The following is a 24,563-nucleotide window of genomic DNA, read 5'->3' as shown; positions in this document are numbered from 1 at the left end:
GACAAAAGTCTAAATGTTACTGCAACATGGTTACAGAGGAGTCCAGTCCAGTCACCTTGTGGGAAAAGATTCTTCAAGCTACCTTCCATATGAATCTGTCAACTCACGCAATGGAACATCATTTTAAAGTACTTTGTGGGTGGCTCAAGGATTCAGTGAAAATGTCTAAATTATTTACTGATTCTTCTCTGGGGCTGCTCTATTATACCGTTTTAGTTGGCTCAACTTTTTTTTACCCATATCTTTATTGATTTTCAAAAGCATACATTAACTCCCTCAAAGAACCTTCCCCCCTCAACCCTCCCTGCCCTCCCCGCAAGACCCTTTAGGTGACCCATGGCAGTTCATATGCGGTTATTCACTTTCTTTCAACTATCTACATTTGGGGGTTCCATCCCTCCATTTTCCCTTATAACCTGTCAAGAATCCTAATGTTGTGAGGATACCAGTGAATCATAAAGTCACACTGCAGGTAAGCGAGAACACTGCCCCAGTCCGACCAGAAAGCCTTGTGGTTACCTGGTAATTTATAAGACACCCATTCCATCGTTACAAACCTCCATACTTTCATGAGCCATTCATATATGGTCGGTGGCTGAGGTTTCTTCCAGTGCTGTGCTATTGTCAACCAAGCTGCTATGACCAAGGTCATGACCCCCCTTTGCTGGTTTAAAAAAAAAAAAAACTTTGCTTTAGATCCCACATGCCCAGGAGCCATGTCCTTGGGTTTAGGTTGTCCGACCCTGGAACCATTGTGTTGACTTTTTCTATTATATCTTGCCAGAATGGTTTGATCTTCGGGCAGCTCCACCACCTATGGAGCCAGTCGCCAGCTGAAGGGCACCCGCGCCAAAATGAACTACTGACGGTGGGAAACACGGTATGATGTTTTATTGGTATATAGTGGCATTGAATTAATCCTTTCTGCCACATTTCTCTTAGCTGAATAGAGTGGGTTAGTTTAGGGAGCTTGTTCCACAATTCTCACCATTGGGGCCTGGATATTGTTTCCCCAAGTGTCCCTTCCCATTTCTTCATGTAAGTCCATATCACTTCCTCCCCTTGTGAACTCAGATGGGCATAGAGATTTTTGATCAATTTCCGTGTTCCTGGATCGGTTGTCCTACATTTTTCAAAGCTCGTGAGTTGTCTGGTAGCCGCCTCCCTGATGTCAGGGCGCTGGAGCCAGTGTAGGAGTTGCGTATATTGGTAGTAGTCCTTAGGCTTGCACCCCAGGTCCTGCCTACATTCTTGGAACGTCCTCCGTTTTTGGCCCCTGTACATATCTTTAATTATGACGCATCCTGCTTCTGTCCAGCTTGTGAAAGCCTGTCTTTGCATTCTGGGGGGAAACTCCGGGTTGTCAAACATAGGTGTGACATGTGGCTCAACTTTTAAGTTGAATAAAGGACATAACTGGAGTGCCTTTACCTCTCGATCCCCTGATGATTCGGTTGGGTACACCCCCGTAGGAGCATGATGCTTATAGACTGCCCAGCATGCGGGAAGTTCTTTTGATGGCAGGTAGACTTGCGGTAGCTCTGAAGGGGCGACATTTGGGTGTTCTTGATGAGTTAAACTGGCTTCAAAAGTTTTGGAATGCCTATTTATTAAGTGTACACACAGCTTGACGTCCCTTATCTCTCTTCGTTACTTTCGTTCTATGTCCCCTCAGACCCCTTGCAATCTCAATCTATTTCTTTAGACTCTTCCTTAGCCACTTTGTGCTTTGGCTCGTTTCTGCTCCTTTTCTCCTTTGGCTCCTAAGCACTGGCACACCCTCTCTCCCTTCGCTCCTCCTCATCTCTCTGTATTTTCCGAACTAATCTTAAACTCCACCTCCTTGTGTCTTTAGTTCTTTAAAAGTAAAAACAAAATGTTTTTTTTTCTCCTTTGATGTAAATATGTATTCATTTTTATCATTTCGATTGTACTGTTTTTTGGATCCTTTCATTGTTCAGCGCCTTTGGTGAAAGGCACTTTATAAATGTAATTAAATACAAATACAATACAAATATATGATGGATACAAACATATTTAGGCCATTATGGCCCATCCTCTTTTACCGATTGGCAGCTTCCCTCACATCTGTATTTCCAATACCTTTTGCTCAGCTACTAGTGAGATCATTTCTCCTGAGGACTGTCTTGTAACTCTCCCAAAGTGTCACCGGGCTGTCCACTGACCCTTCGTTAAGGGCGAAATACTCTGACATCTTTGAGGTGATATCGTCTACAAAGTCAGGAAAGCGCAGATAGTGACTTTTTAGGTGCCATGACGGTTGGGGTCTAGCCTTGCCACATTTGAGTTCCATGAGAAACTGGGAATGATCCGAGAACCCACTGGCCAAGAATTTTATAGATGCTAGCCTGTGTGTGTCAAGGTTGGGAATGAAAAAGTAATCAATATAAGACATGGATCTGTGTAGGCCAGAGAAAAATGAGAAACCCAGATCTAGAGCATGATGTGTCCTCCATGCATCCGATAGCCAGAGAGCTGTTGAAAAGGAATATAACTTTTCAGGCACACTCGGGTTCCTGTTTCTAAGAGGGGTTCGGTTAGAGACCAGGTCCATTATTTCATTAAAATCCCTGCCAAGGACCCCAGAATCAGATTGGTTGTCGATTACCATCTTTTGAACTGTATCCAATAAAGCCAAAGTTGAAGGTGGAGGTGCATAGATGGCTATAATAAACCCAAATAGTACCCCATGTTTTCCCAGTGAGTCCTGTTTTATCTAATGGTGCCAAAGGGGAAGCAGTTTGTGAATTAGGATTTAGATGCCCGGACCACTCTGGAAAAACCTGCATGCGCTGCCATTTTGTAGTTCGTTCTCTTGAAGAAATGGCTCACCGACACAGCCAGGTGTTTCTGTGAAAGGACTACATCTGGAGAGTATCGATTAAGAACTTGCAGCGCCAGCCTTTGTTTAATGGTTGCGCCTAACCCATTCGCCTTCCAGATCCAACATGAGATACATATGTAAGGTGTTATGGTCCCTATGTAAATGCATTTAGCATGATACACCTCTTTGCACTGCCTCCAAAAACCAAAGCCTGAACGGCAGAAACAGGTTTCACCCTATGCAATGCCCATGTATGTGAACGCCCAAGTCAGAACAGATAATCCGACCAACCCCACCCTGTACTTCACCCCAATCTGAAGCATTGTACACCCGAACATTGAGAAATGCAATGAAAAACCAACACTAAGAGATCAAAACATAAGACCAACTGTGGGGTTCATGTGAGAGCAGCCACTGTCACAGAAAACGACACACCCATCGTGCCCAGACATTTACAGAGGCTGTGAGGCAAAGGATGTTGACCCTTAAAATAAGGCAGGTAAATGAGCAACCAGAGATTTCCTGGCTCATCAGTCTGTGTCTGCAGAATGTCTTGCCTCTGCAGCTGAGCCCAGTTTGCCAGAGTCTCAGGGCCTGGGTGAGCCTTGAAATGATTCCTGGTCGTATCTCGGTTGTGTTTTGCCCTGATGGCCTTTGAAGTCACGAGCGCCGTCTGTGTATGTTTCAAACCAGCCCCAGGGGAGTATGAAACAGGTGGGGGATCCTTTTGTATGAGTTGAGCCAGGAAGAAGAGGATATATTTCATGCCTTGTGACGGCATTTTCTTCTTGATTGTGTCATACAAATGTCTAGCTTTTTGCTCTTACTGGTATCATCTGGGAAAAAATCAATCCTTGAGCCATTAGAGGTGATCAGACCTGTGGCCCATGCCATCTGCAGGAGAGCATCCCGATACTGATAGTTATTTTTTCTAAACAATTTTTATTAACTTTTACCACAACCAATCAACAAAAAAAGGAACAAACCCAACAGTGCATTTCATATGAAGAAAGCATCATATACAATATCGTGAAGTGTCGCTGTCTCCCCATTAGCCTCCCCCCTAACACGAGCCTACTCCACTTCGCCATCTGCCGTTGATTCCTCTAGGGGTACCTCCCCCTCTGTATTTAAGGACCCAGACAGTGTGGCCATTAAGTGTCTTCGGGCCATCAGAGTTTCCACTTCCTCGTTCCCCCCGACCCCTCTATTGGCTGTTTCATTCCATACCACCGTTTCCGCTCCTGCCCACTTCTGGACCTTCGGTCTATTGTTTGCTTTCCAACCTATGCAAGTTCTGTGCTTGGCCAGTATATAGGCCAAGTCCTTGAGTTTACTCACGTGTTTCAGTTTGCGCGGTCTAGAAAACCCCCCTACCATGCATGCCCACACAGATTTCACATCTAATGTGATCCCTTTCTTGGTTAAGCGGTGGGCTGCTTCTTCCCAGAATTTTCCAATTTCCGGGCATGCCCAGAACATATGTATCTTCCCTGCGTTCACTTACCCAGATTTGGGACATGTTTGTATTCCTGCGTTCTTAAATTGAGCAATCCTCTTGGGGGTCATGTACGCTCTGTGAGTAACATATAGCTAAATCTGTTGCAGCCTCACATTACTGGACATTTTTTTTTTTTTGGTACCTCTGTACCCTCACCCACAACCCATCATTCATGGGTTCCCCCGCTTCCTCTTCCCAATCCCATCTCAGCTGGGTCACCTCCTTTCCCAACCCAGACATTAGCAGTTCATAAATTCGAGAGACCTCATGCCCTCCCTCTGAGATATCGTAAATTGTTTACTATCACTATTTCTGACCATGTCTCTTTCACACGCCGCTCCAATCTGGTGTAATTAATGTACAGCCCTGAGTGTAGACCAGTTTCTTCTACCAATATGTTAAATTCCATTACCTTCCCATCTTGCCATACATCTCCCAGTGTTGCAATGCCCACCGGCTCCCAGTGCTTGTGAATCGTCTTCCACAGTTGCTCGTCCACTCTGATCAATGCCACTAGCGGCACCTGCGGAGAACACTGGGTTGGGTTCTCCATGACCTGGCAGGCATTGCACCACATCTTCCATCCCAGTTCTAACATCCTCGTGCCCCCCCTTTAGCTCTGGTTTTGGCAGCCATATCCATTCCTTAAAAATAAAAAATGGAACACATTCAGACCTCAACAGTGCTGAGTCTTCCGTTAACCACTTAGCCACATATTGTAGTTGACTGGCCAAATAATAAATCTCAAAGTTGGGCAATTTTATGCCCCCTTTGTCATACATGTTCTGCAGTTTCCACAGGGCTATACTATTCCTGGTATTCTGCCATATGAACCCTCTACATTTGCTTTGGGGTTTAACGAAGAATTGCTTGGGTATCGTATATGGTATATTCCCAAAAAAGTGTAACAACCTCGGCAATACAACCATCTTCAACAGAGCCACCCTCCCTACCATGGCCAAAGGGAGCATAGCCCAGAATCTCATGCTATTCTCAATGTTTGCCACTGCCTTCTCTGTGTTGTGTTATGTTTGTATTCATCCTCTACCGTGTGATAAATATCAATCCCCAGGTATCTACAGGTTCTAGTCTCCCAATGTATTTGTAATACTGGTACCTTTTCTCGTGTAGTCCCCTTATATCTCCCCAAGGGGAATATACATGATTTTTTAGGATTGACTGTAATGCACAGCAAATCGCTATATTAGTTCTAACATGTATTGCAAGTTTTCTTCAGGATACTGCAGGTATAACAGCATATCATCAGCATACATTGATATTAAATGTGGCCCTTCTTTCGTATAGATCCCCACCTCCTCATATTGCTGCCTCAGATAGATCGCGAAGGATTCCAATGCAAGGATTAACAGAATCGGTGACCAAGGACATCCCTGTCTGTTGCCCCTACTGAGTTGCCACCTCTGTGAAATGATTGCTCCCGTCTTGACTCTGGCTAGTGGCGTACTGTACAGTAGTTTCACCCACTTCAGGTACCCAGGCCCTATTCCATATTCTTTTAGGGCTGACATCAGTCAAGGCCATTTGACAGAATCGAAGGCCTTCACTGCATCTAATGAGATAATTGCAACTTCGTGCAAGTCCCTTTCTGTTTGCTCTATGACATGGTGGAGCCTTCTGAGATTGTCGGATATGCTTCTGTGCAGGACATATCCGGTCTGGTCAGGATGTAGGAGTTTGTGAATAACCTGTTTCAGTCTATTTGCCAGCACGGCCGTGAGTATCTTGCTGTCCTGGTTCAGCATGGATAGCGGTCTATACGACCCCAAGTCCATGCTCGGCTTGTTAGGCTTGAGAAGAGAAGCGGAATAATAATTGCCTCTCAGGGATTCCGGCAGTATCCCTATTTCTAACCCTTCATTCAACATTGCCAGTTACGGGTGGAGCACTTCCGTTTTATATGTTTTGTAGAACTCACTGGGGATTCCGTCCGCTCCCGGGCCCTGCTCGTAGGTAATTGCTATATCGCTGCTTCTAGTTCCTCCAACGTAATTGGGGCCTCTAGGTTCTCCCTCTCTTCAGTTCCCAATCTAGGCAAGCCAATATCCTCCAGCGTTTCAACCATCTCACTCCAATCACCCCCTTCAACGTCTCCATACAATTGTTGGTAGAACTCAAGGAACCTACCGTTCATGCCCTCTTGGGTGTCGTGTATTTGTCCATTCTCCCCCTTTATTGCTCTAATCGTTGGTCTGGGTGTCTCATTTTTATACAACCATGCTAGCAACCTCCCCGGCTTGTCCCCACCAGCATGCTGCCTCTCTATGTATTACTTGTAGTTCAAGTTACATAATCTCTCCCAGTACCCTCCACACTCCTGCTGCAATTGACTTATGGTTTCGGCTTCCTCAAGGGAGTTCTGTCCTCTATGCATAATTGCCTCTAATTTCGCCTCTGCCTTTTGCAACTCCTGCCTTATACCTCCTTGCAGACCTTTGGATTTAGATACAGCTGCTCCCCTCACCACCACCTTAAATGCCTCCCATAGAGTGCCAGCTGATTCTACGCTTCCAGTGTTATTTTTGAAATATTCTACAATTTCTTTTCTCAAGTCCCCTCTGAACACTGTGTCTTTCAATGCTTAGGCTCTGAGCAGCCACGTTGGGATCCTAGCTCTAGGAGGCAAATATTGCCATGTTAAGATCAGTGGCAAGTGGTCTGAGAGGACCCTCGCTTTGTATTCCGACCGCACTAGCTCCCCCGTCAGCTCCGGAGTGGCAAACATATAGTCTAGCTGTGTATACAAGTTTTGTGGGTCCTAGTAATGAGAATACTGTCTTTCATGTGGGTGGGGCAGTCTCTGTATATCCTCCAGATGAAAGTCTCCCAACAGGGTCCTCAAGGTTTTGGCTGCCGGGTTAGGTCTATCTAGCTTCCTATCTGATCTGTCCACCCGGGGGTCTAGCGTGCAATTAAAGTCTCCTCCCCATATAACTGCACCCCGAGGTACAGGCTAACTTTGCTATATAAGGTCTTAAAATAGACCACCGTATCTTGGTTCAGGGCATGTGTTAATAATACACAACCCACTATTTTCTATCAATCCCTGTATTGCCACCATCCTCCCAACAGACTCCACGGTGGACTGTAATAACAAAGTGGACATGTGGTGCTATCCAAGTGATTACCCCTCTGGCGTATGCTGAATACGCTGCCCCTATGGTGCTCCCCTTTCATTTCTTCCTGATCACATCCTGTTTTTCCTTCATAAGGAGTTTCTTGTAATCGGTCAATTCTCTGTCTCCTTAGATATCATGATCTTATTCCTCTTCAAATAACTATTGAGCCCCCTGACATTCCAGGTTGCTATCTTAAGATCTCCCATCTCTCATCGATATCCAGTCCCGATCCTCCCTTGTCTTTCGATCCATGCGCAGTAGCACGTGGGTGTAGGCTTGTTGCCTAGCAAATGCTTCAAACTCCCGTCCACCTTCCCTCCCCATTTTACCCAACCCCAACTGTTTAACACCCTCTTGCCCCCGCCAGCTTCCCAAAACTGTTGCCCATTACTCCCAACACACCTCCCCTCAAGCTCCTCAACTCCCACCCCACCCTCCACCCTACCCAACCCACACTGTTGTTTCCCCAACCAAACTATTCTTAGATCCACCCCTCCCTTAACACCAACTTCTCCCAACAGTTGCCCAGCTCCATCCCTGGATCTCAGGCACCCCCGCATCTCGCCCTCCTCCCAGTCTACACTGGTACTCAGGTCGCAGCAGGTGGATACTATACTACTAATATCCTAACTAAACTATCTATGGGGGGTTGAGACATGCTTCCCGGTATCGCCCCTCTGCTACCATATTAGTGCTTCTCACATTTCGTTGTTTAAGTAACATCAAGCAACTGGGGTCCCGAAACCATACTAGAGCTTCCTGTGTTAACTTATCTTTTTTTATACAATGTCTGTCTCTTACTTCCTATGGCCCTCGTACGGCCACTATTCGGTTTCTACCCCACAGTCATGTGACTTAACAAAGAGGAAACATCAGTTCACTTATCCGTTTCATCTGCTGTCTGGCCTTCTGCTCCATCCGGGCAGTTCATCCCGTCCATCCATGTCGTAGCGTCCTCTGGGGTCTCGAAGAAGAGTGTTTTGTCCCTGCATAGGACCTTCAGTTTTGCTGGATATAGCAGTCTATACTTCAAGCCAGATTCTCCCATCCGCCTTTTAACAGCCACAAAACTCAAGAGTCGCTTCTGCACCAGGAATGTATAATCCGGGTATGCTGTAACAGACGCCGACCATCTGATCGTTCCGCCCTTCCAGAAATACTCAGGATCTACTCCCTTCTCTCCTCTAGCTTAGGATTTTCGCTATGATTGGCTGAGGTAGAGCACCTGGTGGAGGTTTCTTGGTCTGGCCTCTGTGTGCCCTTTCCACTGTAAACCCTTGGGAAAGCGCTCCCGCACCGATTTCCTGTATTAGCATATTTTCAATGTAGTCTGTAGGGTCGGGATTCTCTTCACCTTCCGAAAGCCCCACAATGCGAGTATTACTTCTGTGTGCTCTCCCTTCAGCTTCCTCTACTCGGTTCTCGAGGTTGTCTTTGTTGCACGGTGTGGATCTCTCTGGCGCTTGACGTGCAGGTCTCTGTGTTCGCCTTTACTTCTTTCTCCAGCCTCTCCGTGCGTTCGGCTATAGCTCTTGCGTCCTGTTTTAGGAGATTTACTGTTACGCTCACCTGGTTCCCACAGGGGCGTCGGTCGGACCCGGACAGCTGCAGTCTCCACCAACGTGATGCGTAGTGCAGAGATGACTGTTTGGACTGGCCCGCCTAGTTTCGTCTGCTTGACCCGAAGAAGTATTCTCCTGCAAGTGGAGAGAGGGATTTAGCCACCCGTGGATTTTAGCAAGGATCCCCCCCCCCCCGGCAGCTCTCGATCTCCCCACTAGTCTTCTCTGATATTCCCTTTTAGTAAGCTCACCTTATGTATTTAAATGATGAGCTCTCCATCCTGCGTGGCACGCAGGGGCGCTTAGAAACCAGTTACTTCACTGGCTTGAAGGTACTGGAGGAGTTCCGGCTATTGACTCTGGGGCTTATAAAGTTCAAAAGAGTTCAATATGTCCGATGTTCACTCTTGTTCCATTCCCCTTTTTTGAATTGCAGCTGGGTCCGAAAGAATATTGCCTGGAGGTAGCTGATGGCGTTTAGGTAAGAGTCTGTATTTCCCAACACTGCCCGGTAAAAGTTGCATGAGTTTGACTTGTTTTCTCTCCCTTTATAGGTGCGGTATATGAAGATGTGGCATGTTAAAGAGTAATGCCTCCGGTGGTAATCGGGTAAGTCTATGGTAAAGGGATGGTATTTGTCGGCTTCCCAGCTCACCTTGTTGTTTCTTTGGTTTTCCCCAGATGCTGGAGTTCGACGACAAAAAAGATGGAGGCGGCGCCGAGTTGAAAGATGCTGTGGACTGGTGAGTATAACGCGGCGCTGCAGCTGGAGATGCGACGCGTGTTGGAATAATGTTCTTTCCAGGCTCGGAGACATACTGGGTCCGAAATCCGGTAAGGAATAGAAATGATGTTCGTGATCTAACCTTTTCTCCTTCTTTTTCCTTTTTCCTAGGAGCTATGGATTCGAGGCGGGCGTGGCAGAAGACTGGATGCAGGCTTGCAGGCACGGTGAGCGATACGCTGCAGAATAACGCGAAGAGTGTGCTGCTGATCGGGCGTGGTTTAAATAGCCTCCAAAGTAGTTCCAGGTAAGAAGTTCCCCAGAACCACATCCGAGTAAAAAATAGTCCCTTTAATAAAATAGTCCCATCCAGGCCTCACGTTGGCTTCGACTCAGTTGCAGCATGGTCTGCATGAGGTTAGTAAAGTCTATGAGCCTGGCGCCTAAGGCACCAGGACTGAACCCAAACAGCCCCCAGCCGGGGCTGTTGGGGTTTTGATGAATATCTGGATGCCTGCTCCTGGGGCTGATGGACTCGATCCGGATGCCCGGGGGTAGGCATTATGACATTTACATCCAGACTGATCGCATCAATCTTGAACTCTAGGGAAGTCTTCAACCCAGCTATATTAGCTTCAAGCTTGGTTTCCCATGCCGATTGCAGCACAGCAATGGCATCTAGGATCGGTTGATCTCCTTGTGGTGGTCCCCTTTTCCTGGCGGGGTCTGTTCCGGTGGGTTCGCCCCTTCACCCGGCAGGCTAGGTTTGTCCAATGAAGATTGTTTTACTTTTGATTTAACCGCTTTAGCAGCCATCTCGCTTCTGTGGGCCCTACGAGTGCCTTCCGCTGCTTGGTCTGCAAACTGGTCGCTACTCCTGCAGGCCTCCATCAATGCCCTCAAGCGCAAATTGTCCCTCTATGCTGATGGACCACTCCTTTCGCTCACCCAAGTCAGTTACCCAGGCATCCAGAAGTGTCTGGGGATCAGTCTCACTGTCCTTGTGTGCTGACCTTCTCAGTATTATTACTTTGGGGTATGGCGGTTTTTTTTGTTTTCCGGTGTGATTTACAGCCTCTTGGTTGTCTCCAGCAACAGGTTCTAGGGGGTCTCTGCCCTACTAAGCGTCACACTTCTATTGTCCTACTACTGAGGCCTCACGGTGGTTGCGGGAATGCCAGCAGGAGAGAAGCGATCCTAGGTATGCCTCATCGTACCTTCAGGACTATGTACGTGCCCCCTTCTTGAAGGAAGTGATGGCGCTCAGCGCTTCTCCGGTGTCTCACTCCTCAGTGTCGTCTCTCACTGGTGTCTTATAGTTCCGTGGGTCCCCATCCGACTGTGGACCTTCCAGTGCCTTTGTCCATTATTCATGTCATGGTCGGGTGGTTTGTGCACTCCCGTACAGTCCTTCAGTACTGGCACGCGAGTTGGCCCCAGTATCAGGCCTATGTGGGCCTACCGACTCCTCTGGCCTGTGATGGCACCAAGGAGGTGTGAATCGGGCGTGCTCACAGCCCTGGCTGGGCCCGAGCTTCCAAGTTCGGGCCTGACGTTGTGTCATGCGGACACTAGCACCTCCGCTATGCTCTTTCCTGTGTTCTGTCTCTGGGTGCTTCCTTGACAGGGCTAAACCAAGTACTGCAGCCCAACCACCTCGGTTAGGTGCCACAGTACTTAATGTCCCCAGCACCTGCAGGCAGTGGCCACCAGGCGTATTCTATGGATTTGCTACTGCTTGTCGCACGCTGTAGTGTCGCACTTGACAAACTGTTAGCCTTCAATTGGCAAGCCGTGTTTTCTTCCAGTGCATCTGTCCGACTTGGAAAGGCAGCTACATTTATTGATCAGCAGGGATTAACGATGCCCCCAGTCAAAACACACTCTCCTTATTCACGCTGTATGTAATCTCCTTTGTTGACTGCTGCCGTTACATTTACTGATATGATCTAACCGATTGAGGCGGCCTCTCCAGCTAGATCAGAGTGCCCGTCCACATTCGCTCCTTAACATCTTCAGGCTTCGGAGCCGGATACAATGACACACCGTTCTTCTCGTTGTCTGTTCCCTGCTCACTGTCTCCAGCCTCCGGCAGCGCACATACCCGATGAATCTGCCTGATACTATGTATCCTTTCAGGTGGTCTCCGAAACAGGCTCCGATGCCAGTGTAACTGTCCTGATAGTTTAACAACTTAGCTACCACTGTATGTGGTGGTGCACCCGGTATGGGTCGACCTGTTTGTATGCAATACGCTCTCTCAACTGAATCAAGTTGGCTAACTATTGTTCAAGAAAAAGTTCCATGCTGGAACCTTCCTCTTTTTCAGGGAGGCTCAGGATACAGAGATTGTTACGTCGAGAGGCGCCTTTCTGCCTCCCAAACTCCCGGGCACCTTATGGAGATCATGTTGTAACAGCGACCCTTCTGAGGAAAGACCATCCATTTGCCCCTCGATCGAGGTTCTGGATTCTATGGCTCCCATTATGTCCCTGAGAGGAAGGGAGCCTTTGGGCGTTTCTCCATTTGTCCCCGGATCAACAGAAACCGTGGGTTTATGAGCAGGAGGATTAGATATAGTAGATTAGTCAATTTTATGTGGGGAACCTGTTTTCTTAAGCTTATCCTTCGCCATGGCCACATGGGGAGTAGGGGTCAGAATACAGACCTCCTGTGCACTGTTGTACTTTTTGTTGTGGGCCGGCCCTGTTCAGGAGGAATACTGTCCCTGCGGTTGCAGGATCGCTGGTGTACCAGTGTCCAGAGTCAAGCCGAGGGGACAAAAGGGCAGCACCCCCAAAACACAGGTGCTGCTGTGTTGCGTTTGTGCTGGTGCCTTACCCTGAATGAGGGGAGAAGATCCTAAGCTCTGCAAGGCTGTTTTGTTGATCCTAAGAGTGTCGACCCATGGGTCTTGCTGCTGCTCTGTCACAAACTCAGAGTGCACGTAGGCAAAATGGCAACCCCTCTCTGCTGGGAATACCTCATGCACGGGGGTTGCTATAATCGCCATCTTGTAGCTCTGGAACCGCCGGCCCAGCAGATCTCTTTGCCACAGTTGGAGATGCCACAGCCGACTGTGAGATCAAGCAGGGTAGTGAGTGGCAGCCAGCCGCTTCCTTCCTTCCTTCTCTTGCCCGCTCCCTGCTTTTTCTTGCTTTGGTGGTCACACCGACGGCTCAACACACCTCACCAGCGCCTCTTTGGCCCCCTCTGCTGGTGTTCGCATGCCTAGTATTACAGATCCCTGGATCGGGCCGCTGGTGTCTGCCACAATTTATTGCCAAATAAGTAATTTGTAGGTGAATGCATCAAAATTAAACATTAAGGTGGGGCATGTATGAAACTGGCAGAAGTAATCTGAAATAGTGTGGGGATTTTTACGATAGGAAGATCAAAAAGATGAATGCACTTATGGCTTGTTCTTCAAAAGGGCTAGCATACCTTCAGTTAGGCAAGAGGACACATTGTTGACCTAACGGGAAGTGCTTAAAAATGTAGAATAAATGAAAAGCGACCTAGAGTGCAATAATGTACATGCACTGATATTGTCTAATTATTTTGTTTTCTTAGCCGTCTTTGCCATGCCCACCCAACACTGAAGACAATAGAAATGTTCCATTTCAGGGGCCCATCTCAGGTCGGAGATCGCCTTCTTTTAAAAGCAATTGTTAACAACGCTTTCAAAAACAGGTAAGTCCTGATAAATAACCAGGGTTTACAATGGTGATTGGTCTTCCCTGTGTTAGCTTAACATGGACAATGCTAAATTATAAAGATTGCTGTATTTATTTGTATTCAATTGGTGTTTTATAGTATGCTACATTGCAATAGTATTATCGCTTCAACAAATGAGGAGAAGAGGATGGATCTGGGGATGTTCACAGCTAGACTGTATTACAGATCCTTCCTAGTAGGAAAGGAAGAGTGATGGCAGAGCATTTAGGGTGAGCTAAGAGTGAGAGATCAGTGAAAGTTTGTAACTAGAGACAGGAACAGCATTCTGTATAATGACTAGGAGAAGACCAGGTTGGGAGAGAAAAGCAAGGCAAGAAGTGGATATCAAAGAGAAATTCACAGCAAAACCCTGGGGCGGAGTATTAGAGGAAAAAGAGTGAGAGGGTGAGACGAGATGAAAAGGTACAGACACATTCACAGCTAAACCTGGAGACCATTACAGTAATGTAAAAATAGGAACGGTGTCTCACGACAAATGTGTAACAAGGGTTATTTTAAATTGGTTCCAATTAAATCTTAAACTGAAGCTTCATCAGGAATGTTAATGGTATTTGTACTGCGCACCTTCACCACCTGAGTAGTCCCCAGACACTGAGGCGGATCTAAAAAAGAAGAGGCTAGGAAGGTTAGTAGGATTGAGCGGGAGAAAGGCAAGAGAGCAGTGATGTGCTGTTGGCAGCCTCAGTTCGGTTTGCACCGTTCGCTGAGCTTAGGTGTGCTTTTTGGTTGGGAGCCATTGTGTGCTGTTGCGTGAGGCTATGTGTAGTATATTTTGTTGTTTGTGCGGTTTGTTGTGCATTAGAGGTATGGTTGTGTTTAGTTAGTTTCAGATGTGCATGCAGAGGGGTGAGATTGTTTAGTGGGGTTGGTTAGTGTCATCGCTATTTAGATGTGACACATGCTAATCTTCACAATCCTATCTAGATGTGATGCAGGCTGACTTCACAAATCTGTCTAGATGCGACGCAAGCTCATCTTTGCAATCCTGTGTAGGTGTGGTGCAAGCTGACACACACAATTCTGTCTAGATAAGATGCAATTGCTTCACAACTCTGTCTGGATGTGACGCACTGCTTATCTTCACAATTCTGTCTGGATCTGTCGGCAATCATTGAATGACCACGGCAAAGGTACAAAGCACATTAATTTATTAATCATAAAATATGTTAAATCCAGTAAATATTATGCTGCATACAATGTTGTATAGAAAGGACAAGACAACACTATTCCCTTTAGACACACACCAAATCTCAACAACATAGCACATATGCGAACATTAAATGGCCAATACTTTTCAATGAGGTTCAAAAAGGCCCCTGAAATAATCTGGTCAAAACATCTGGTCAAATAAGAAAATGTGAACAGGATTCAGTTCCACAGGCCCATTAAAGTGCACGATAAAAAGAACTTTGTGCAAAAGCGCCTCAAAAATAACCTAGATGTACAATATACAACAAGCAACGATCGTAAGTCTTGACTGCAAAACATCAGAATGGCCTACTAGAGGGGGTGGTAAGCAAGGCACTGCTAGAGGATGGTTGACCGGCATGACATTTCCCCAAGTGATGCTCTGCATTAGTGCTCAAATGTATACTTTGCCAATTCCCTGTATCTATTTCAACGGAAAAGCATCTAACGCAAACAGTGCATTGATGTCCGTCTTCTTCAGGACATAGAGCAATCCGGGATGATCATACACCATATCCTTCATTGAAGATTTGATTCCAAACATTTTGATTGTTCCCAACTGAAGAACACACATACAAAAACACAAAAAGCAGAAAACAACAATCTTCCTAAACCATGGTCTATCAATCAAGCCTGTTCCCGCTGCTAGAACACTGTTAGAAAATTGGCTAAACAGTTACTTTAAAAATGTTTATTCTGAGTGGACGAATTCCATCATCCTTCTCAGTATAGCTTGCAGATGAAAAAATGATTTGTCCATGATCAGGCAAAAAAACAAAGCGTACCTTAAACCGCTTCCGTCGTTCCCCAGTGCAGCACATCACGGGTAAGAAAAAAGCTGAACACGTTCAACTCAACGCCAGTAAACAAGCATGAGATCCATTACGAGTGCAGCGGTAAGGGGTTAAGGATGCCGGTGCTGTTAACCCCTTACTGCCACATTACAAGCTCCCTTAGTGGGAGCTGCTAACGGACCAGGGAGCTTATAACTCCCTCTCAATTCCCATTGAGCCCTATGGGGGCTCGAATGGGGATGGGTATTTTGAATGGGGATTTACCGGGTCCTCCAAGGTTGAAATGACCCGGTAAGTCCCCATTCAAGGAACTCGTAATGACCTCCAACATGTTCATGTTTGGTTCTCAAACATTTTATTAACTTGAAAGGCTGGATAGAGTAAGACCTACCTTGCCCTATGCTAAGATTTCCCTACCTAAAGAAAACTAAGGATATGTCTGTGTCAGGAAGTCCAAATCAAATGTCTGTCCAAAACCTATACTTGCACTCACAACTAATTGTATACAATGTGTAGGGATGTCGGCATCAAAATGAGTAGTGTTCAAAATAAAGTTCAGAGATTCTTCCAGCTATTGGCTTGTAATCCGTTTTCCCTTCCCCAAGTTCAAAAGAGTTCAAAAGGGGCTGTTGGGGGAGCTGTGGCGTGGGACATGAAGTAGCAGCTCTCCGCGTCATCTGCCCTGAAACCGTGCTCCGAGGCTGCATTATAGCAGATGTATGATGCTCGGAGCCATGAAATTGAATTAGGAGAAGCTGGAAGGTGCACGGCATCTATAGCCGATGACGGTTACAGGGGTGCAGAAGCAGGCAAAACCGTTGTGGGCTCCGAGGCGTGCTGATCGCCTCCGAAAATGGCAGCTGCCCGTTGAAGGTACTGCGGTGGGGGAGGTGCGCTGCAGTATGGCCCAGTCTGGGAGCGGCAGCTGTACAGACCCCCAGAGAAAGACATTGCAACATCTTATCTGCCGGGGGTGGCTGAAAGCAGGTGAAGACCGCTGGAAGTGCAAGGCCCAGTGAAGCGGAGATCGAGAGGGCAGCGTAAAGCAGCTCCCGGGAGCTCCCTAGACAAATGTACAGATGAAGAGGCGCAGAGGGGTGCCTCCTGGGGGAGTCGGAGCAGCGGGGGAGTCTACTACGCGGTGGACAGTCATTACAGTCTACTGGTGAGCAGACCCTGGCGGGTGGGAATGGGGGTGTGCTTGGAGCATCAGTGCGCCTCCATCCCACCAGGGAATGGGAAAGAGAGATGCCAAAGTCAAAACGGCTCCTGGCATTCTCCTGCAATGGACAGGAAATCCGCATAGGCGTCGAGGCTCTGAGTAACTTGGGCACCATAAATCATTATTACATCTGCTGAGCCCATCAGCTCAACACTGCGCTGCCCAGGGCCGGGTCGCAGTGGGAGGACACAGGGCCTCTGGAGGGGCTGTCCAGTGGTGAGGACCCCACCGTGGTCATTGAAAGGGTCCAAGCAGGCTGGCGCCGAGCAGAGGCGGCCGGGACGGGCTGTGATCCACTGGAAAGCAATAAAACACCACCGGGGACAGGTGCTCTCATCCCTGCAAGGAGCTAATGGCCAGCTGGCACGAAGGCAAACTGAGCAACCTGTGCAACTGTAACTTGACAGAGAGCACGCGATCCCTGTGTGCAGCGGAAGGGATGGGGGTCTTGTGTCAATGTCCCAGGGCGAATGGAGCCGCAAAGCTGAGGTGCCAGTGGCCATTGAACAGTAGCATTGGAACCCTTGCAACTGTGCATACAGAAAACAGAGCCATTACTAAAGACAAGGGAAGGAATCCAAGTACCCAAACAAAAATAGACACATACACCGTGGGGAGCTTGGTCAGGAGAAAAAAAGATGACTCTAGCGCCACGACCATATGCGAGTCCAGGATCCAACTGGGGCAGAGAATAGAGCTGGTCAGCATGGAAGTTGGACTCCTGCAGCAAGACCTGTGAAACATGTTGTGTGGGGGTGCAGGAGGCCCAAGAACGTATTTCAGCGGTTGAGGATGCACTTACCCCACTTTAGAAAGACACACAATCCCTAATGCGGCGAACAGCATTGCAGGAAAGTAGGACAGAGGATGCCAAAGAGCGCTCTCACCAGAATAATATTGCGCTGAGTGGGTTACCAGAGAAAATGGGAGCCCCTCGATGGTGCTCTTTCTGGAGAAATGGTTCCAAGAAAGGATGAAACCCCCGGGACTTTCAAAAATTCTTCTCAATAGAATGCGCACACTGGGTACCAGAAAGAGAACCACGCCCAGGGTCCCCGCCTAGGAAAGTGATTGCAAAAATACTCCACTACCGGGACAGGGACAAGAACAACTTTTCACTTAAACAAATAACTGCCCCTCTCCATAACCTTGGATCCGGGACTTGGTGTGGGAGACTGTGCAGAAAGGTCGCTCCACCCTTATTCCAATGCTCAGGCTGCCGTCGGAATTCTTTTATTTTCAGCTTATTGCTCAAAGCTGTCCACACACCAGGGCCGGTATGAAGTGTTAATAGCAAAAAATAAATAACAAACTTTTTCAGTGACTCCTAACGACAAACATTTAGACTCTTTTAGTGAAAGTATATATGGGGTGGGGTAAGGGACTAAAAGGGGAGAGGGTAGTTTGGGGGGTGAGAAAGCTGTGGAAACAAGGGGATTAGGGAGAGCCCCCCCAAATTAATGAGGACCAAATTCGACTGTTTTCGTTATTTAGGTGTCACTGAAAAAGTTGTGATTATTTTTGTTGTTATAAACACATGGAACCACCAGAGACATGCATTGTTGTCCGGAAGCCCCTTCAACTACTCTGGGCGCCTCCCTTCCTCAGCCATTCACCAGCTGTCCGTTGGCTCCCTGGCTCTCGGGGTCCTGGTACCACATGGTCCCAGTTGGACCCTCCCGGCAGTCGCTCTCTGTGGTGGATCCTCCAGGTACTTGGCAATTGTCTCCGCCCAGTACCATGCATCAGCCAGTTTGTTGAAAAAAACACACTCCCTGTGAATCACAAACTCTTATGGTAGCTGGTAACATCATTTATTTATTGTGCATTTGTAAGGCACTTATACATCAAGTAAATTGTGTTTCAAAGCGCCCACAGGGCACCGGGCAGGGAACATGGGAATGAAAGGCAAATATAAACAATGAAAGAGAGAGGCAGTCCTACTAGGCCTTATGAGTATTCAGGACGTGCAAGTGCAGAGAAAGACGGGGGATGATGGGGTAAGTGCTAGGGAGTAAGTTGCAAGCAGCTGTTAGGTGATTGGCAGAGATCACTAGGTAAGAGTGGTCAACTGCCAGTAAATAAGTGTAGGCCTGTGATAGCACATGTCAGTGGGCGCCCGAGGCAAGTGCTGGGAGTTGGCGGAGGCTGAAGGCGATTGTGGGTGGGAGGCCAGGACCCAGGCGGACAGATAAGGGCCCTGGTCACCAATCTCAGCAACTGTGGGGTTTAGCAAAGGAGGGGGGTGGGGGGGAAGTGAAAAGGAAAGTCTTGAGGAACTTCCAGAATTTGAGGTGATCCGGCTCAAGACGAAGAGGAAAGGAGAGGCTGTTCCAGCTCGCTGTATAGCAAATCGTTTGACACACAGAGAGTTGGTGCCAGAGGATCTGGAGGGAGAGTATTTAGTAAGAGCCAGTTGTAGATAGCATGGCCCCTGGCCCCAGACAGCCTTATGGATGATGCAGAGGGATTTGAATGTGATCCTTGCAGCAACCAGGAGTCAGTGGAGAGGTTTAATTTAATAAATTGCTTACGTTACGCCCTTTTCTCTGTTTTTGCTTCACTGCGTCGAAAGACTGTCAAGCTTTTTGCAACGCCTTAGTAAAGTCTGGATAAATTGCCTCTACCGCCCCATTGCACTCCAAGGGCCCTTTCGATCTTGCCATTTGGAGGATGGGTCCCTGGTCCGGCCGCTCCTTTAAGGAGCCCCTCTCGCTCCTGTGACCCACGGCTTGACAACCGCTCCTCACCTCGGTCTCTGACCCATTCTCTGCACGGCAATCACGCTCACATGGGGAAAGACGGCGTTCCTGCAAGCCTTCAGCTGCGCAGCCTCTAAACTTAACAAGACCCTCTCAGAACAAGCAGGTGAAATCTGCTGTATCCACTTTCCGATGTCCCTCTGGTTCTCCCACGTCTGCTTGGTTTGCCAGCTTAGTGCCTTCTTTCTGCTTCTAATGCTACAGCACGCACTCCAGTCACAGTTCCAGCTCCTTCTGATTGCCTGCACGGAGTGGGGGTTTTTATGCCTCCCAGGTTCCTTCAGGTGTGGGCTGTTCGGCTTAATTGCCTGACTACTGCTACTGTATGCCTCTTAATCCCTCTTCCTTGTCTTAGTATTTATGGGATTATGGGACTCGTAGTCCACAACAACAATGTTAGTTCTCTTAAATAACTTCTGATTTTTAAGGGTAGATTTAGAATTGGAAGCTACAGAGAAAGACAGTCTAAGGCAATAATTGTAGATTTCTTTCCATGATACCTTTGGGAATAAGGAAGATGTTTATCCTGAAATACTTTGAAGGGTCTTTCTGTGGGTAAGGGTTTTTCAGGTTTTATAGTACTTGTGCCCAGAGCCACACATTTTATGTGATTCAGGGACATTATAATGTCAATAAGCCATTACCTGTTTTGGCAATTAGGAAAGATGTTCCCTTTCAAAGGACGCACTGTGTCTCATCTCACTGATCGCCTCACCACCCTGGCCTTGTCTTGTCCCAGGTGATCCTCCTGCAGTACACCACCCCCACGGTCAGGATCAGGAAGTGTCTGCCTTTCCCTGGCCACCTGGGAGGAGACTTTAGGTAGGGTTTCAGTCAGGGATCTGTAGGATTCTTGACAGTACCCCCTTACTACATTATGCATGCAAACAGCCCACTTCTCTTACTGGATACAAACCTGGAGTCAAGCATACTATACCTTCCTCCATGAAAGCAATCGACATGTGGAGTAAACTGAGGACATCTCTGCCAAAGAGATTCACCGGGTATGTGTGCAATACAACAAAGGAGCATATCTATTTTGTGTACCTACCTTAATACATAGAACTTCAGTGTACAGAACTAACATGATATCCCCAGAGAATCCCTGTGTCTCCATCGTTTTGCCTGATAAGGGGAACTCCCCTTCCTTAATGCAAGACGTTGTAGCCCCTGAATCAAACAAGAATGAAAACTGTCACCTACCTGCACACCTCTCCAGGGTTCCTCTTTTCCAGATCAGTGGTAACGGAAAGGACTGGACATATCAGAGATCCCTTTGGGCTGTCCTAATCTTAGTACATATTCGCATGGGAAGCGGTAATGGATTCCCTCCAAAAACACTTGCTCCAGTGTAGTGAGTGACCATTCCTTGGGGTAAAGGAGTGTTCTCCCATGTCTCTTCCGTTGCCTGTGCTGACATGGTTGGTTTATTTATTTTTGCATTTGTTAAGCACGCCTCGCCCAGGGGGACAGAGCAGGTACATGACGTTTACATTAAAGTAGTCTAATGGAGGCCACCGGGGGTCACGCTGATGGAGGCAGCAGCAGCGTAGACATCCCGCTTTAGGCCCAGCAAAAATGGATTGAGCCCCCACTTAGAGCCCCCCCCTATCTAGCAAACTTCACCCCCAGGAAGATGACTAGCAGGGGCTTCTGGGGGCAAAAGTGTGGGGAAAACGCCTACCATTGCGGAGATATTGTGGATAAGCCGCCAGCATAAAAAACGACAGCAACACGCCCCGTTGTTTGGCCAAGGAAGGGCGAGACACGCACAGAAGGAAGGACATGGCACGAGAGGGACCGAGGAGTGGAGCGAACCGGGGGGAGGGACCAACCCGGGCCCTCGCTGCAGCAGAGGATCCCACTGTGGGTGAAACAGCAATGGGAGAGACCACCCCCAACTGTCAGCAGGGGGGCTGGTGAGTTCATGAGTGCCAGTCTGCCTGGGGGAGGGGTTCCCCCCCATTGTGTGGGTCGGCGGAGCAAAGCCTGGCACCACGCTGAGGCAGGACAAAGGAGGTAAGGATGACCCCCGTCCTCCCCAAACTGTCATCGGGGCGGCTGGCGCATCTTGGTGTACCAGTCTGCCTGGGTGAGGGGTATTGCTCACTTGGCAGTGGCACCGGAGTGAGGGCCCGCTCCGGACTCCCTGGAGAGGAACCCCGTGGAACTGCAGATGTGAGGGACATGTAGGTGCGGAACAGAGCTGCTGCCACACAACTCCCCCGAGGCCCCTCCCACATCTCCACTACAAGAGCGCGAGGCCCAGCAAACGTCCGGGCCACAAGGGGAGATGGAGAGTCAGTTCCTGGGTGATAAATAACGGGGCCACCCCTCAACCCGTCCAATAAAGTTCAAACGGAACCTGCAATGGACAGGCACTAATACGGGCAGTGTGAAAGCAGTGACAAAAGAGGAAAGGGATAGCCAGCAGGACTGAGCATGCCCCTTCAGAGGAGCAGTGTGATCAGGACAAATCAAGAGAAAACATCCCAGGGACAGGCAGTGGAGGAGGTCTCAAACCCCCTAAGAAAAGAAGCGAGCCGCAGGTGGAGAGAGCAGTATCCATCAGCCAGGGCTATGCCTGGGCGTTCCAGGCGACACACTCACCTCTCCACATGATGCCACTGAGGAAGGCCTAGGAGGAGAAGGGAGATGATCAGAGTGAACACACCCAAGCCCAGGAAAAAATACTGCAGCCAGGGTAAGAAGTGTGGAGCAGACAGAGCCCAACCCACCCATGGGGCACTGGCAGAGGTGAGGGGCCCCCCTGTCTCACCACTGGGGCATGTGCCCGCCTCCGTGAAGACCCGCAGCACGACTTCAACCCTCCGAGATGCAGGGTTGGGAGGGGGAGGGAGAGGGCGCGGCGAGGGAGGAGGTCCAGACTGGTGTATAGTGGCCCCCCCCGAACGTCCAGGGGGGCTTGAGTGCAGCCATTCAGACCCAGCCAGGGTGAGGGCCCCTGGGACTCCTTCCTGGGGCGTGTGCCTGCCTTATCGAGGAACCAACTGCTGGGAATTCTGTTCCTAAAGAGAGAACACAGGGGGTACATCACACAATCCCCCCCACGTACTACGCACATCCAGTTGCCCCGACCTGTACATCTGTAAAGACAGCAACGAAGGCGAGTGTTAGTGTTTGGGCCCATGGGATTGGGGAAATTGAGCCCAACAAGTGTGACACATTGCAAGGTGAGTCGCTTTGCCATTATCCCCTTCACTCCCTCAGGGCACTTGATCTGCCCATGGACTGGAGGGCAAAATTAGAGCACTTTGAGTACCAGAATCCTACGGAGGGGAGAACGGGACCCGTCCCCAATATGTCTGAGGCAGGGAGCGACGCCATGTCCACCAAGATAGACATCGCCTCCCTCTTGGAGGAGATTAGAGTAATGAGGGCAGATATTGGTGGAAAAGTGGACAGAATAAAGTGAGAATCGACAGCTTGAATGAGAGACTACAGGCAGTGGAACATAATCAGGCATCCCTCGATACCCTGGAAAGCCAGATGGACCAGAGGATAGCGGAGTTGGAGAGGAGGAAGGGTGAGATGGCACTAAAGATGGACGATTTCGAAAACCTAGAGAGAAGGAATAATCTGAGATTTTTTTGGATTCTGGAAAAAGACAATGAAACTGAAGGGGACCTGCAGCGAGCTATACACGAGCTGGTGAAAGTTCTGTTTGGTGATGAAAATATGGATGAGCCCAAAACTGGAAAGGGTTCATAGAGCGGCCGCAGATGGGAGGGACCTGCGCTCGATACTTGCAGGGTTCCATAACTATCCAGACAGACACAAAATCCTTGACAAGGCAAGGGGAACAAAATCAGTGGCCCTAGGCAATACACAGGTGGCAATATATCAAGACTTTTCTACACTTACCCTGGCGAAGAGGCGTGTATGTGCTCCCCTCACAAAGTGGCTCACCGAGAAGGTGGTGAGATCGCTGGGGGTTCCCCTTCTCTGAGTCCTTTGAGGTGGAGGGCTACAATTATAAACTAGTAACAGAGGAGGACATGAGTGTCAGAGAAAAGTTACTGGAACAGGTCAGACCAAAACCGGTCCATGACGATAAACGCCCCAAATGTGCAGCAATGAGATTTCTGGGAGAAAGTCTGAGATAAATTAATTCAATTCGCTGAAGGTCAACTGGTGGTGGGTGGAGACTTCAATATGGTGTTGGACCCACAGAGGGATCGAAAGAGGATGGGCGGGGAACGAACAAGTAAATCCAATACAAGTGAATCAGAGCATTTTAAAGGGGTCAATGAGGTACTGGGATTGTATGACTCCCTCCACACGGTGCCAACAGGAGATATGTCATTTACTTGCTACTCAGCAGTGCACAATTCCTTCTCGCAAATAGACTAAATCCTGGTAGACAAAAGCCTGAGAGATAAGGTATTGCAATCCCAAGTAACACCCATCCCGTGATTAGACCATGATATGGTCGCAATTACAGTTGACACAGGAATCTGAAAATACCCTGGGGGAACTTGAGATGCAATGACTGCCTGCTTAAGGATAAAGCGGTGCAACAGGAGTTGCTAAGGGGATCAAGGAATACTTCTTATTTAATGGCACGGAGGCACTGGCAATCCAATCTGTCTGGGACGGTTTCAAGGCAACCATAAGAGGGACCTTGATGAGGATAGGCTCCGAGAAAAAGGGAAAAAGGGAGATCGAGGAGATACAACCGGGAGGTATCCAGGGGCAATATATGTCGCCAGCCAAGGTGAAAGGGCTCTGCAAATATAAGACCCAATTGAATGCAATACTAATGCAGGAAATGGAAAAAAAACTCCTCATGATATTCTGTTTCAGGAACAGAAGGGGGACCGAGCAGACGGGATCTTGGCATGGAGACTGAGGGAAGAGGAAAAGAGGAGGACCATCAGGGTTATAAGTACAGAGGATGATGTCCAGAGCATACGGGATGAGTTTTTAGAATACTATAGAACCCTATATTTATCAGAATGGGTAGGGGAGGATACCCAAATAAATGATTTTCTGAAAAAATATACCAATCCCAGGGCTCCCGAAGGAAATAGCAGAACTCCATAACTGTAGAGGAAGTCAAGAACTCA

General features: G+C 48.2%; 1 protein-coding gene across 3 annotated transcripts in view; it reads left to right on the top strand.

Annotated features, from left to right (window-relative positions):
- The window catches only part of ACOT11 (acyl-CoA thioesterase 11), a 1,040,268-nt gene that overhangs the window by 700,306 nt on the left and 315,399 nt on the right, over nt 1-24,563 (top strand). For all 3 annotated transcript variants that reach the window (XM_069642127.1, XM_069642125.1, XM_069642126.1), the window contains one exon: nt 13,343-13,462. In XM_069642127.1, coding sequence (XP_069498228.1) covers nt 13,343-13,462 — 120 coding nt within the window. The remainder of the gene's footprint in view (nt 1-13,342; nt 13,463-24,563) is intronic.

Source organism: Ambystoma mexicanum, chromosome 1q, assembly GCF_040938575.1.
Source record: "Ambystoma mexicanum isolate Mex_15411 chromosome 1q, UKY_AmexF1_1, whole genome shotgun sequence".
Lineage (NCBI taxonomy): Eukaryota > Metazoa > Chordata > Amphibia > Caudata > Ambystomatidae > Ambystoma > Ambystoma mexicanum.
The sequence above is the reverse complement of the archived record's forward strand: the minus strand, read 5'-3'. Positions and strand labels throughout refer to the sequence as shown.